Genomic DNA, 16,000 nt, shown 5'->3' with positions numbered 1-16,000 from the left:
CCCTACACATGGGGAGCCTACAACTGTATGCACACATGCTGCAGTTTGCCTTGAATATGGGCACGACCTGAATTTTTAATGAACAGAGTCAGACTAAAGGTTTTTCTAAACCTGGAAGTTGTCTCAAATGGATGCCACCAATGAGATGAGAAGCACAGAAGAACATACAGCTATGAATCCCTAAAAAATTGCTCCACCTTTCAATACTTCATGACTGTATTTAGTAGTATGTCAACAGATTTTTCTTCCATTTTTTTCCCCAGTTCTTTAAATCCATAAAATCTTTCAGCATTCACAAATCCCATTGCAAGGAGCTCCTCAGCCTTCTCACATTGTATACTTTTCTGCTGTCACACACTGTATCTATTGGATGTATCCAGTTACTATACTGGAAAAGACAGTGAACAGTGACTCTCTCCTTTGTTTATGGCACCCATAAGCCTCAGACAAACCCCTACTTATCTGTTCTCCATGCTGAGGACTCATGTTCTGAATATTTTACCTTTATCTCTGAATATTTTGCTCAGTAGGCTTTTGGGACAGTATTATTGCCCACAACAAAAAACAAATCAGTTTCCTCAAACAGGCAGTGTAAGCGCCAAACCCCAGGGCAAATGGGTGCAACCATTTTTCTGCAAAGTGAGTAGCTTGTCTTCCAAAGGAGCTATTCAAAGTTACCCTGGTTGACTAGGAACTGATAATACATAGGGAACACACTTGACACTTTTTCCACATACTGAGTTTATTCTTGGCTAGCCACCCAGTTTAGCTTTACATTAGAACTTGGACTTGAAGGCTTGCATTATGTATGAGAATCCAGATAAGCTTACAGCATTAATTATTCCACATAAAAGAAAGCTTGCCATTTGCAATTCAATGTATCATTTACATCATAATCACAGTTCCCTTTTTTCCAATAAATTTGGGCATAGCAACTGCATCACTTTGCCATTTTGACTCCTCACTCCTAAGTTACAACTTCACAAGTACGCTTCTATTAACTGCAACAATTATGAAAATGACATTTATCACATGAACTTTTGACTGAGATCCATTACCGTGTGATCCTGCCTCTCCCACTGCATCTAGAATAACATGGTTTCAAAGTTCAGGATGCTTTGTAAAAGTAATTTACCTGCCATGGGCATGCCTGGGGTACTAACTTCTCACTTTACTATGCGAGACGTCTTCCAGAGCTCTATTAGTCTGAGAGGGTTAACAGGAATTAACACACAGAAAGGAGGTTTTGGGTGTTGTCAGCAAACACATTCACATACATATAAGTACTAAGGCGTTGAGCAAGGTGCGTTAATTGTGGCACTACTTTAATGAGCTGGTAAGATGATGCTTTTGTGCAAAGTAATGCACACACCAACCTTGGCATTCCTGTAAACAGTTTAAAATTTAAGTATTGAAGTGGATGTAAAAGTGGACAAGGGACACAGAGGGTGAACACTGGTGAAGGTCAATAAAATGAGCAGAGACAAAAGTCACAGCCTCCTATTTTAGCAGTCTCAAATAGCACTTGAAGTCCCATCTTGCACAAATGCCCATGGGAATGAGACATCTAGAACAGACAGAAGAACTCCTTCCTATCATTAATAGGCTCAAGAAAAAAAAGAATGGAATAGAATACCTCCGACTTGATGAGGAAGAAGTCCTGGGAATCTGGCATACTGGAGCCATTGTGACAATAGGGTAATATTCAGCAGCAGAAAAAGGTAAAGAGGAAGATCAAAGTAACCATCATATTCAGTAAGCTCAAGGGTATTAGAAGACACAGCAGAGAGACCTGTAGAGCCTGTGAAATTATGGCAACAGTGATCAGAAAGTGCCACAAAAGTGTGAGATAGGAAAACCAGCTTAAAAAAGGCAACACCATGAAAGGGATGATTTCCAGAAACTGCCACCTTGTCAAAGACACTTGTATTTTTTTTTCTGGGAGAGATAAAGGGTTGGTCAAGTTAGAAGGTGCAGAGTTGCAGCCCTGAGAATACAGTGCTCCCTGCTAGGCTGTCTGCTCCATCCCTGCAACACTCCACCCCATTCAGCCTAAAGTCATGGCCACCACCCATTAAGATGGAGCACAGAGCGCTTAGCCAGCACCCAGATCAGGGCTGCACTCCGTACTAAAAGGCAAGAACAGTCACTAGCAAAGCCCTCAGCTGAGCAACATCTCAACATTGTCACAGTCTGCAGAATGAATGTGTGTATTGTTACAGAATGCAGACAAAGATCAAAAGCACCCCTGTCCTAGAGCTCCACCAAAATAAGCTAACCCAGGATATTCAGCTTTACTAAAGGAGTGCGTTTGTCCTCAGTTAAGCTGCTTTCCCAATGATCAATACGCTCATAAAAAACACCATGATAAAAAAAATCCACATGAAAAACCTGTCCATCACTTTTGCGACTTTCTTCCACTCAATTCCTTTGGCCCTGTTTGCTTTATGGTCTCGAACACAATTAGCAATATACTCAATGTTTTTAATCAGCATTTTGTAACAGGAACAGCACTCAACAGTCTCCCTAACATTTTCACCATTAACTCCATAGCTTTTATTCAAATTTCCATTGAGTTTCTCTTTGAAATCACAGGCATCATTCCTATTGGAAAGGTGACCCCTTATCTCTTTGTGCCTCCTCTGAAACCCATCATCCCCTTCTAACTTACATTCTTCTTCTTTCTCCCTTTTTGGACTCGTGCAATTTTCACCCACATCATAAACAAAAAAGATTTTTGACATGTAGTCCAAAATAACCACCCTGGCCCATTGTGGAACAGGCTTTGCTTCTGAGCCACAGTGATGAAGATTCATTATAATGATCGTCAGTGCAGTAGAAGCTGTGATCATGGTCATAGTTGCTATGTAATATTTCCCTGGAACACAAAATAAAATAATATTAAAGATGCTAGCCTTACAAAAAAATTCAATGTGAACAATAACAATGTGACATAGTACTAACCGTAAGTGAAAGCGAAACAAATTTTTAACTACCCGATTCTCTATACTTGGATCATACTTAATTTACCATCTAAAAACAAAGATTAAAACCACTAAAAGTAAAACATCATACTTACTACTGGCATGTCTTTATCAGATGAGTAAGTGACTACTGTATTAACATGGAAAATATTTGCAAGCCAAATCCTCTAATTTCTTGAAATACATCCATTCAGAAAACAGTTTAAAAATGTTTATCAGCAGCCTGGCTCTTTTCCTTGTGTCTGTAAAATCCCAATGTTGGTGGCTTCATGTGGCACATTAGAAATGCTACTTCCTGATGTATTAACCAAAGTGGTGATAATGTTTTGTTGGAGCTATTGACACACCCCACACCAGCAGATGTCTTCACATTCACGCAGGGCAGTGAATATCCAGGCCTTGCTGGTGCCCACATCCAGTGTACTGACAGCAAGAGGCCAGGCACAGAGCTGAGGGTGACTCCACTGCCTGTTGAGATTTGTGTCTGGATTTTCTTCAGACTGTACAAACTTTAGCACAGCTAGTCCAAACAGGGACAAATCCCATTCTGGCCAGGAAGAGATAGCAGATACAGTGAAGACAAGCTGTGCCCTTCAGCTGCTGCTTTCCAGAACTAAGTACACAGCTGACCAGGTAACCTGCTGGGGTTCGTGCCTGTGCCCAGAGGCAGCTCCCAGCCTGGCTGCTGTGCCACCTCTGCAGGAAAAGCAGCGGCTGGGTCGCTGACACAAGCCTGGTGGGGTCCCAATTTTCAAAGAGGCTGGAAAGGATGGTGAGGGAGAGTAAGAGAACAAAAAGACTGAGGTTAGGTCCTGGCTCCTTAGTTTAGACAGGATGATCAGAGGGTAAGGAAGGTACTCCAGTTCAGCAAGCCCATATTCTAGGCAGGAATTGTTGCTGCTGGTGTGGAAATACGTTCAACTTTCCTATTCATTGACCAGTGGTTTGTCTCAGTTAAGCCATGCAGTTTTTCATATAAACAGTAATAACAAGAGTAAAAATAATGAGATCTGAATTATCTTAAATGAAGTTGAAAGCCAGTGTGAAGGTAACTGTGTTCCTAGAAATACCACCAGGGCAGCCAGGCAGCCTTCTGCCCAGGGAGTGAATCAGCCAGAGGCAGGAGCTAGCTAACATATAATTTGAAATAAACACAAAATAACTTTCAAGAGCTTCAGCATACCTGTACAAATTCCACATACATTTCAAGAATTTCACTGTTTTAAAAAACAAAACACCTTTATCTTCCCAGAAGCCACAGACTGCATACAGTTTCCCTGACATAAAGCCCTGCTATTAATAAGTTATGTTTAAAGACAAAGCATGTAAAGCTCACCTATCAAAGGTACGTTTTCAGAGGGAGGCATGATCTCTGCAACCATCAGCTGGAACACGGTCAGAGCAAGAAGAACTGTAACACCCAGAGATACTTTTTCCCCAGAGTCTGCAGGGAGATAGAACCCTAGTGGGGCCAGGAAAGAGATCAAAATGCAAGGCAGCAACAGATTAAATATGTAGAATGAAGACTTCCTTTTCAAAATCAGTGTGAAGGTGACATCTGGATAAGGCTCAGAGCAGCAGCCATAAGTAATGACATTCTTAACTGCTGGCATGCCGTGAATCTCCCATTCCACATCTTCTACAAAGTCAGAGAGGTCACCACTATCAAGAGAATTGATGATGTCTACCTGATTACCATTATAGGTCCAGGATCCAAATGTAAGGTTACACTGCTGGCTGTCAAAAGGAAAATAAGATACATCCACTACACATGAGCTCTTTGTGATAGCAGGTGCATCCCAAGTGATTTTTCCATCATATCTCAACACAACATTAGTATTCACTGGTTCTGAAAAGTCATCATCAGCCCTAAAAGACAGAAAAGTGACAGTCAAGATCAACAGGCAACAGCTGAACATGCAAGCAAGGGAAGGGGCAGAAGGGAAGACTCTCAATTCTGAAATAGTGTTATTTATTTATACTAAATTTTATTAGGAACTTATTTTTAACTATTATTTACAGGTACTAGTGCCCATGAATGCCAAACATCAGTGCTGCTAAGTTATGTTGTATTTGTTGACCATAACTTCTTCAAACTTGACCTCAAACAGGATAAGAATCCATTCAAAGATGAATGCCTGGGAGAGCGAGCAAGGAGTGCAGCCTTTGGGTACCACCTTTTTGTGGACACACAATCTTTCAAAGCTCTTCAGCAGCCTTAGCAGAAAGTACTTCAGACCACCAGGATATTCAATTCCCAGTGCAGAGAAACTCAGAACAGCTTTCCTGTGTAGCATAAGCAACTGCCAAATCCTGTCTATGGCTTCATTGCAAAATATTTAGATTATCAACAACAAATGTTAAGACAACAAAGCAACCCTTTGCTAAGGCAAAGTGAAATGATCAAAGTTCAGACTGCATCAATTCCTCCTTCACCCCCTCCCTCTCTTACACAAATATTCAAGCTGATTTTCTCCACCCACACTCACTTGTTATATAGGACAATATCTGGTCTCCAAACCAAATTGCTTGGAATCCTGATAGAATCCAATCCATCATATTTATCTTTGTCCCATTTGAGGTATGCATCATACCAGCTTTGTCGAATCCATAAGTAAGCTGACAAAATTTGATTCCTTTCATCCTGCATAAAAATGTAGAAATCTTTCTAGTTGAAGGTGACAAAAATAACATCTTGGATGCAGACAGCATTTGTTGTATAGCTTTAAAGCAGTGCCTGAAACAGGCCACAATGCTGACAGGCCACAACACCACTTCTCAGACAGGTACATATGTCCATACACTGTACAGGGACCTTAGTTATGTGAACTTTCTCTTGTCCAAAACTTCTTCCCCCTGCACCCTTGCTAGCTTTAATCATAATTGTCTAAGGCTCCCAGTACCTTTAAGAATCTCCTTTTGTGAGCTTCAGAATACCAAACAGCTAACAGATTCACTCTAACAAATTCTCTGAAAGCTAGGCGAGGCCTTGAAGTTGAAATTCAGAAGTCACAAAAGTGATTTCCTATTCTCCTTCCAGACACATTTTCTTTTGCCTTAAAAGTATATCTGGCTGAAGAAAATTTATTTAAAGTTACTGAAGGCTAAAATAGGGAGTTTATGTAGAAATCAATTGCATCTTAGAAAAAAAAAAAAACAAACAGCATTTTTTATTTCTATTTAAAACTCAGCAAAAGTTGCCTGGAGGGTGCAATATCAGCACCTAACTACAAAAGAAGTCTTAACAATTCAGCAGCTGTAAGTTTGCAAACTTATAATGGAAGTCTTAGCTTTGCAATCAGGTAAGAATCTAACAAGAACTGGAGAAAACGATCCTGGTGAGGAAGCATTACTGAAGTTGTCACAACAAAATGAAAGTTGCTTTTCCTACTCCAAGCAAATTTTTCCTCACATCTTTAGAAAAACAGAACTGTACTCTTACTCACCATGTCTTTAATTTGGGACAATGTGATCTGAAGAGTGACGTTCAGTACTTTATCTGTGTCTTCCACTGGTCTCAGAGCATTTGAGTAGTCTTCAAACAGTTCATTAAACAGCATGTGAGCATATTTTCCTTTGGCTGATTCTACAACTAAATCACATAGATTTGTTCAATACATCAGATCAAGCACTGAGCGGCAACAGAAGATATCCTCTTTCTACAGCTTCAGGTAGTATTTGCTATAATTGTCTTTATCTTTCATTTCATAGAATATCATCTAGTGCAGAAACAAAAGTATACCTGATGAAGCTGTTCAAGTAAGGACAGCACTCACCCGTAAATTAATAGCTAACTCTAGGTTTTCACACCTGCTAAAAAAACAACACTCAACACCACACAAAACCTCTGCATCTAGATATTCCTGCCATTTTTGAAGGTAAATATCTTTACCCTTATTTTACTGATGTCTTTCATAGGCAGAGATCACTGATTTACAGTCATGTATCTGCCAAGCTAAAATTAGAAGCAAAATCTGAAGTCAAACCTGCTCCCAGGCTAATGGCTTGAGATATCTCCCTACATGTAGCACTGATGGATTCATGCTACTTTCAAAATTTACACTTTTTTCACTACCACCTGGAAAAAGTCTGAGCCACTCTTATTCACAAATTGGCAATTGCATGATGTATGAGCACATCCTTGCACTAACACATTTTCCAAACCATACATTTGGAGATGCTTCTTACTATCCAGACTTAGTCATGAAGGACAGTTAACTAAAATTTCAGGTTTTAAACAACACTTGCTGTTCCAGACTGTTTTGTGCATCACAGTTTCTGTCGGCAGCCTTTGTATTACCTTTAGATATACTCACATATTTCTGCAAGCAAAGGGCAAGGACAGTAACACTCACAAGACTTTCGCAAACGACTACGGGCACTATATAGGAAGCGAGTGCTTTTTGGAGTTGATCACTCTCTGGGCATGCACAGGGACTTCCTGGACTAGAGTTCAACACAAACTTTCCTGATTAAAAAGAAATTCTAACAAATCAAAGCTTCACAAAGACCATTTAAGTTCTGGTTGCGCATGACCATTCATTTAATCTTTGCATCAGTGAGACAAAGTAAAATGAAACAGATGAAAGACCTCTGGAGCTCAGCTGCCTAAGACACATCAGGACACCAGCTCCTATCTGAGTAAAATAAATCTCATGCATTTAGCTATCAAGCAGTATTCTCACCTTGACGCATCACTGCTGTAAACAGCAACCAGAGAGAGATGGAAAAGGACAGGCTATTTCTCTTCATTTCTGGACCTTAAACAAAACTGTTCACTCAAGGGCACAAAAATGTTTATCACCATCCAAAACTAACAAAAAAAAAAAAAATCAAGTTGCACAGCAATACAAAGATGCTGAGGCACTTGATGAGCTGCTAGAAGCAACTCAGTCCTCCCTCAGCAGCTGACAGAGTCCTAGAGAGATCGATGGTTTCTGTCCTTGTTACCGCCTGGAGCTCCGGCCAACCCTCCCTCCCTCTGTAACCTGAGAGCTGCCTGCTCCGCAGCTAATGTGGAGAGAGACAAACACATGGGTATCAGTAGGAAAAATGTATTCCATTGCATTTTTACAACAAATCTAAGATTTCACCAATTTACAAAGAACCCTTTCACATTTCTTTGGTGGGCCATGTCTTACTGCCCCTATGTTCACCAGTAGCTTGCTCAAAACAAGATCTGTAGAACCTGCACATCCACACACAAACAAAAACACCACATAACCATCCACAGCCTACCTACTCCCATGCTGAAAAAGACCTACCAAACTGGTGCCACATGGTAAAGATTCAGCTACGCCAGTCAGAAAACACACAAACAGGAACTTCCGCTGGTGTAGACAACCCTGAGACCAACTCAGCACAGTAAATTAGAAAGACAAATCGGACTCTGCAGATAAAATGCCATTTCCCAATACAGTGCAGTTTTTCCCAGATGAACCTGACAAGACTTTACAAAGAATTAGAGTTAATAGACAGCTCTTGCATTTAGCCAGAAAACATATAGGAGAAAAATATGAATATGAAACAGTATCACACCTGGCCTCCCATCTACCCCAGTGGTCAGATCATTAGCTCTGTCTGTATTACTCATGTTGCCAAGCTAGTTTCCAAGTACTGCAGGCAATTTCTTACAAGTTTCTCACAGACAAGAGATTACTTTCTCCTTTCCATAGTCCAGTTCATCCTTCATGACACACACTGCAGTCCATTTTGCCATCCTTTTAGAACAACTAACAGAAAACAGTCATTGAAATAGACAACCGAAAATACAGAATCAACTACCAGCAAAAAGAATTGGTCCAGAATAGTTTTGATCCACACATAAAATACTGTTGCTTTGCTCCCGTGTAGTCTTTTGGCTAGAAGGAAGCTGATACCTCCATCCACATAATTTCTACATAGTAGCATTCCTGGCACTCGCTGTACAATATTTGTGCTTTCGTAGGGTCTATAAATCAATGACATTTATGGCCAGGTTTAATAGGTAAGCAATAAATAATTTCAGTCAAAGCACCTGTAATGAAATCCATCTATGTCACTTCATTTGCTGAATTATCAAAGGGGAAAAAGTGGAAAATAGTTTAGAAGTCAAAAAGGTCAAAGCAGTCCATAGGTAGTAGGTAATAACCTGCTTTTTCTGTGGGAAGAAGGTATGTGATGTTAGAGACAACAACAGAGACAAAAAGATGAAAGATTTTTTGATACAGTCAGATCAGTGCATTCTCAGGGGATACCTTGAGTCTTCAGTACATTTGCCCTTATGTCAGCAAACAGCTACTGCTTCGCTTCTCTTATCATAATTACAAGAATAACTGAGGGTGCTGCTATAAACCCTACTGGAACCAAGACAAAGCTTGTCTCAGGCCTGTGGCAAAGCAATCTGCTAACCTGTTACACCAGCAACACATATCCATCAAGTAGTACAGACTGATGTACTTTATACTAATTGACATAGGATCACATATATTATGGAACCCTGCACCTTTATTTTAATCACAGAATCGACTGGGTTGGAAAAGACCTCAGAGATCATCAAGTCCAACCCTTGGTCCAACTTCAGTCCATTGACTAGATCATGGCACTAAGTGCCATGTCCAATCTCAGTTTAAAAACCTCTAGGGACGGTGAGTCCACCACCTCCCTGGGCAGGCCATTCCAATGCCTGACCACTCTCTCTGTAAAGAATTTCTTTCTAATATCCAGCCTAAATTTCCCCTGGCAGAGTTTAAGCCCATGCCCCCTTGTCCTATTGCTAACTGCCTGGGAGAAGAGACCAATCCCCACCTGGCTATAACTTCCCTTCAGGTAGTTATAGAGAGTGAAGAGGTCACCTCTAAGCCTCCTCTTCTCTAGACTAAACAACCCCAGCTCCCTCAGCCTCTCCCCATAGGTCTTATGTTCAAGTCCCTTCACCAGTCGTGTTGCCCTTCTCTGGACCCGCTCCAGCACTTCAATGTCTTTCCTGAACTGAGGGGCCCAGAACTGAACACAATACTCCAGGCGTGGCCTCACCAATGCAGAGTACAGGGGAAGGATCACTTCCCTTGTCCTGCTGACCACGCTATTTTTGATAGAGGACAGGATACCGTTGGCCTTCTTGGCCACCTGGGCACACTGTTGGCTCATGTTGAGCTTCCTGTCAATTAGTACCCCCAGGTCCCTTTCTGTCTGACTGGTGACATCTTCTCGACAAGAAATTGTGCGTTCTCAAAAGACAAAAACTAGTAGCATGTTTTAATGTGTTGTTTCCTCAATTTATTCTTATATACACATATATTCCATGTGCTATGCATTATAAACTTGCAAAGGGATAGATCATAACTCCTGGTTTTGATCTATTGTGTTTCCAGTCAAATATATCCAATATTTGCCACATATTGGACATTCAGGCAGGCAAACAGGAGCACAGGTATATAAGAACTTTGTTGAATTGAGATTCCACATTGATTACACAGTGCTTGTAAAAATAAAACCAAAATACATCCAAAAGCCTTTTCAATATTAAAGATACAAAAAATTTAAGAATGTTAGTATGCAAGACCACTTAGCTTCTTTACATTCTTTCACAAGAAATCTGATTTGTAATTTTATTCAAAATGTCCCTAACATAGATATTTTGTGTAAAGAGTAAGTATTAACATTAATCATTGTTCATTGATCTGAGAGATTCATCTGCAACCCCATGCTTCCTCTTAATATAGTTTTAAATTGTGCCATAATCTATGGCAGAGATCAAACATCCCGTTTAACATTTGAACACAGCTTCAATTTATAGTTAAGCAGTTATCTGTTTTTACAGTAAGAAGTTCTGCCACAAAGTCAGGAATTAATATAAAGTACGAATCAGCTTCCAAAGATAATTTAGAGAGAGTGACCAGTGTTTGGAGGTGAGAATGAGGCCATTAACCTCTCCCAGCGAGATTCAAAGTTGGCTTGTTAGCATGCAACTGCCAGCAGATGGCCCTGTTAGCCAGCCTACAGATCCACCCAGATATTCGATACGATTTTTGTTTATCACACACACATACAAAAAACACATTGCATTTTCATCCGCTTCGATTAATTTCACTGATTATTTGCCTTACATTTGATATAACACAAGCAGAGACAAGATATTATTCTTAAGAAAAACGATAAGCAGAAGGAACAAAACCACTGAGTGGTTGTATATGGCTCTGGGTCTGCCATACATGAGACCAGTCGCAACAGGGTTTTGGGGTGAGAAAATATATATCATTGTCAACAACTGTATGATACAAAACCATATTTAGAGCATGGGTTACTTCTGCAGGGAGTAGCTAAAGCCCATGGCACTATATCCCAACCCTGCTTCCACATATGTTTTTCAAATGTTTGACTTTGTGAGAATGCATGTGGACTAGTAAGAGAGCAGAACATGCAGTGGGACAAGAGTGCACCATTCTTTGGTGCACTGAGCTTGCACAACACTCGCATGACACACGTAACTTCTTGGTTCTAGACAAACACTGTTAACAAGACAACATCAAAAAAAAAAAAGGGGGGAATTCAGCATTCCAGCATATAATTGACTTCGCATGCACTTTAAAGACAGACTGAAGTGGAGATGACATGGGAGGAATCTCTTTCTTATTAAAACTTCCGAATTTAGGTATTTATCTTAGCCAAACTATAAGCAAAGCAGGAAAGAACTGAAAAAAATATTTAAAATTGTGTTCTTTCAATTAAGCACATCTTTCCTCTCCTGCATAAAATAACAGTTTTCTCCTAAGGCTGAGGCTTTGACATGTCAATTTTCAGGGTTTTTTAAAATGGATTCTTACGCTTTTTTTGCATAAAAAGCAGTAAGAGTTTAAGCCTTAAGTTTAAGTCAAGTGGAAAAGTTACAGATACTGTATTATCACAGGCCTTGAGACCGTCTGTACCATTTATAATCCATCTCTTCATCAGAAAACAATAAAGAACAGATTGGTTTCTAAGCACAGTTTGTAAGAAGTGTCTCACAGTCTGCTTCTACTTGCCTTCCTGCCAATTTTTCTTCCCAGAAGCTGTTGCGTTCACATTCTTCCCAGCATTTGCTACAGAGCGTTATCTTGTGATGGGGTCAAGCAGCACACTAGCTCTTCAGAGTCAGATCTCTCTCCTAAGACAAACTGAAGTCTTAACAGCATGGGTAACAACAGGTCTTCTTGCCAGCAGAATAGCCTCACTGTGCCTGCTCTGGACAAGGAGGATACAGCACTTTATTTAGATGCAGCATGTTTCTCTATGCCTTTATTTCTTCCCACCTACCTACTGCCTCTTCGTCCTTCTCTCTAAAAATCCCCTACTACCCAAAACGAGCATACTTATTCATATTTTCTTCCACCGTTATACACATGGAAGCTAGGAAATACATTAGGAACCATTCACAATGCCAGGTCATGAGATAATGTAAAATATTAGCCACACTTTCCAGAAATAGGAAATCCTAATTTGTGTGATACAGTTGTGAGTTTTTCTGAATACACATTCTTCTCTGGGTCCACTTACACAGGCAGCTCTGCTGACTACCTCTCAGCACCTGAAGCAGAGAAACCTTTTGCATTATTTAATGTGAACAAAAATGCAGCATGCTCTTTTTCACCAGGCTGCTTGCGAGCTGACTGGTGTTTTGTCCATGCTTGGGAAGCATTCAGTATCTGGCAGGGTTAAGAGCAAAGCAATTTTATAGTTTTAACTAACAGAAAGCTATTTTATATGCAGCTCTTTCTCACTGGGATCATTCTAGCTTTGTACCATGCCTTTAAAGAGCTAATGACAGGATCTGTGCTCTACACAAAGACAATCTCTGGGACTAGACAGGGTTCCAGATCACAGGTTTGCTCTGACAGGCAGCCTGATGCTTCAAAACAAATCAGATTGGAGAAGTATTTCTACTGTGTTAAAAGGGTGTAGACAGACTCAACCGTCTTCCGCTGCACGATCACCCTTGAGCTGTGGGAGACAGCATGCTGCCTTGGCTTTCAGAAGTAGAGGGAAGATCCCCAGCTACCAACACACGCTGAAGACAACTCTGGGTTCCCCAGAAAGCAATTCCTTCAGCTTGTGTGCACATCACAAAAAACTGAGATTAAACTGATATCTGAAGAAGCAAGACTGAATTGAAACAGTTTAGACACTAATTTAAAACTAAAGTTCCACTCTCTCCAAAATTCAAAGCGGGGGGGAACATCCTTTTACAACGCTACTGAGGCTCATCGTGGTCACAAGGGCATCTGCACAGAGGGTCTAGTATCCCCTAAAAACATCTCCTTTCCTGATGAGGTCACACCTGCCTTGCAACACAGAATATGGTCCATCTAAACTTCCATGTGATTATCTAAGTTGCTCAGGGTTTAAGAGTTTCCTACAAAGAGCTAAGACTAATGCTGTGCACTAACAGAACACAGCTGGCTGAAAAGGCAGGATGCCAAAAGATGAACAAAAAAACAGACCATAATGTACTAACCTAAATTTTAAAACTTTGTTTTTAAGGAATTCACACAACTCCGGTTGCTAAATGACTGCTAAAACAGTATTGATACATGTTACTTGACCAGTGTTGTATACAACTTTACTTAAAAATAATACAAATCTCTTGGGAAAAAGACACTAAGAGAACATTTAAATTGCAACATTTGGCATTATCTAATTGTTTCTGCTCCATTTAATTACACACATCAATCTATCCAGGGAATTTGTCCAGGTTCCCAGAATTTACAGGAAGAAAACAAAAATACTACTTTACTCAGAGCACAAAATACTCACCTTGGCAAGGTTTTTCTAAACTAAGGAAACTTACAAATACCGCAGATCTGCCCACTTTAAAAATATCAGAGCAACTACATGAGGGAGAACACAACCCTAAATCATCACAATGCATTCATGCCTGAATAAACCTCCCTGGAGGATACAACAAGCAGCAGCTACTCATCTCTGAAGGAAAAGAACTTGATAAATCATGGTTTTAGCTACTGAAAGGTCTTATGGTATGTGGGCACTGACATTCTTTGGAATGTCCTAGCATGAACACGGCTACATTGCAGACTGAGAAAAAAAATTCTCTTGAGCAAAATATGGTAGTAAACCTGAAGTTTTATTCAAACTGCAACTATGCTCATTTTGACACAGAGTCATTTAGATCTCAGGGACAAAGCACCACCATCTCAGCTGAAGACAGCATCCCTTGTCTTAAGTATCTGAGCATAGTGGCTGCAGATCGGTTAAGGAAGTCTGTATGCAGACCATTGGTTTTCATCTGCAAAATTCTAAGCAATTGTCCAACACCAAGATACTGGTTCCTTCTTTTCAACCCACCACAAACGTATTGAAATGAAAGCATAGCACATAAAAGGGAAAAATGCTCATGTGTTAATATAAGGAGTCACCACCAAGGAACATCCTTTTCTTTGGTTGACAGGGCTGAAAAACAAACATTTCACTCACAGATGAAGGATTTATCACCTCAAAGTGTTAGCCTACAACAATGATCTGAATCTTACAGGCTTAATAACTGCTGTTTTTCAAGTTCTGTGGAAGGTGATAAGAGCCATAAAAGCTGTTAAGGCCAAAAAAAAAAGTGCTCTAACATTAAAATGCTGCTATAACCACATATTATACCTGTGCTTTGGAAAACATTTGCTGCTTGCCTGCCAACAAATGGTGGGCTGTGAAGTATCTTGCCAATTGCTCAGCTGCCTTTAGCTTAAGGAAAGGCATTTTATTCTGAAACAGAACAAAAATGTTGGGGAAAAGGCAAGAGGGATTAATGCACATCTTATACCAGAGCTATAAGAAGACAGATTATCCTACAGTCATCCTGCAATTATAGCTTTTGGGAAATGCATATGAAATTGTAAAAGCTAGTTCCTCAAACTAGTATAAAAGATCTAGTATAAGAACATTACTAGAACTCGGAACAATTTTAACAACAAATTCCATATTGGCTTTACTCCTGGCCTCCAGCAACAGCAGCATATTATACAGTCATTTCAGAGCTGCTCCTAATCTGATGTCATTAATGACGGAGGTATGGCCAGGACTCAACTCTTGATGGATAATTGATTTGTTCTTGGTGGGAAGCTATACATAAGGAAAAAAGCAGGGGATTCATGGTACATGTTATTCTCTAAGTTCTTCCCCTCTGCGAGTACTTCAAGGCAATATGAGCAGCAAAAAAGGGACTGGTATGGTTAAGCAACATGTCACAGTGAATACACAGCCAGCCTCAGAGAATGAGATGGCAACACATTATGACATGACACTGGAAGAGATGATTCAATGAGCCAGCAGCAATTGGTCCATTCAGCGCTATACTAATGCTTCTAGCCAAACTTGCATCACAACGCATAAAATAGAACCTTCTTCACTTATTTTGATTGAAAAACATAACTTTTCCTTCAGATATCTTAAAAAAAATGTACTTTTAATGCCTATGCAGCTTCCAAGTTTGCAACATTAGCAATTACAAACCTCAGCTTCAACAGAAAGACAGAGCAGGGTAAGCAGTGTTGGCATGTTGTGCCCAGCACACCGCTGTGACGGCTGCTACAGAATGTCAGCGTCCTCCTTGCTATGGAGTAGCATGATCAAGTCCCTTCAATGCACAAGTAAACATCAGAACTGATGGATATACATATATGCTGTTTTGACTGAAAATGAGTTAACTTTCTTCATCCAATTAGAAACCTTTCTTTCTCATAGCTAGCACGGCCATTATTTGGACTTAGCTTGAGAACAAGAGATAACACCCCAGAACAGAGTTAATTGCTTGCATTTGCAGATTGTCTCAAAAGGTCTCCTTGGCACTTTTTATAGCACAAATTATTCACTATATAACTACGGAAAAGAAAATCCTAAGAGGTTTAACGCCTATTTATTCTTAGTTTTCTGGACTTGGGTCTTTGATATCAAAGGATACTGAAAGGACACTGACACAGTTGGACTAACGGGACACTTTCATTCTACAGGCATGAAGTACTCATGGATCCTGGTGTGAAACCTGACAGATATCT

At 40.1% G+C, this 16,000-nt stretch overlaps 1 protein-coding gene across 3 annotated transcripts in view; it reads right to left on the bottom strand.

The window, feature by feature from the left end:
• Positions 1–724: 724 nt before the first annotated feature.
• The window catches only part of CHRNA9 (cholinergic receptor nicotinic alpha 9 subunit), a 58,774-nt gene continuing 43,498 nt past the window's right edge, over positions 725–16,000 (bottom strand). For 2 of the 3 annotated variants that reach the window (XM_065062633.1, XM_065062631.1), the window contains 4 exons: positions 6,431–6,576; positions 5,474–5,628; positions 4,321–4,853; positions 725–2,878 (listed from right to left, as the gene is read on the bottom strand). In XM_065062633.1, the coding sequence (XP_064918705.1) occupies positions 2,322–2,878; positions 4,321–4,853; positions 5,474–5,628; positions 6,431–6,544 (1,359 nt within the window). In that variant the 5' untranslated portion in view covers positions 6,545–6,576 and the 3' untranslated portion in view covers positions 725–2,321. Of the gene's footprint in view, positions 2,879–4,320; positions 4,854–5,473; positions 5,629–6,430; positions 6,577–7,669; positions 9,571–16,000 lie in introns of those variants that run through there. The other variant, XM_065062632.1, reaches the window with a different exon arrangement.

This window comes from Columba livia, chromosome 4, assembly GCF_036013475.1.
Source record: "Columba livia isolate bColLiv1 breed racing homer chromosome 4, bColLiv1.pat.W.v2, whole genome shotgun sequence".
NCBI classification, from domain to species: Eukaryota; Metazoa; Chordata; class Aves; order Columbiformes; family Columbidae; genus Columba; species Columba livia.
Note: the sequence above shows the minus strand (reverse complement) of the source record. Positions and strands in the feature narration are given on the sequence as shown.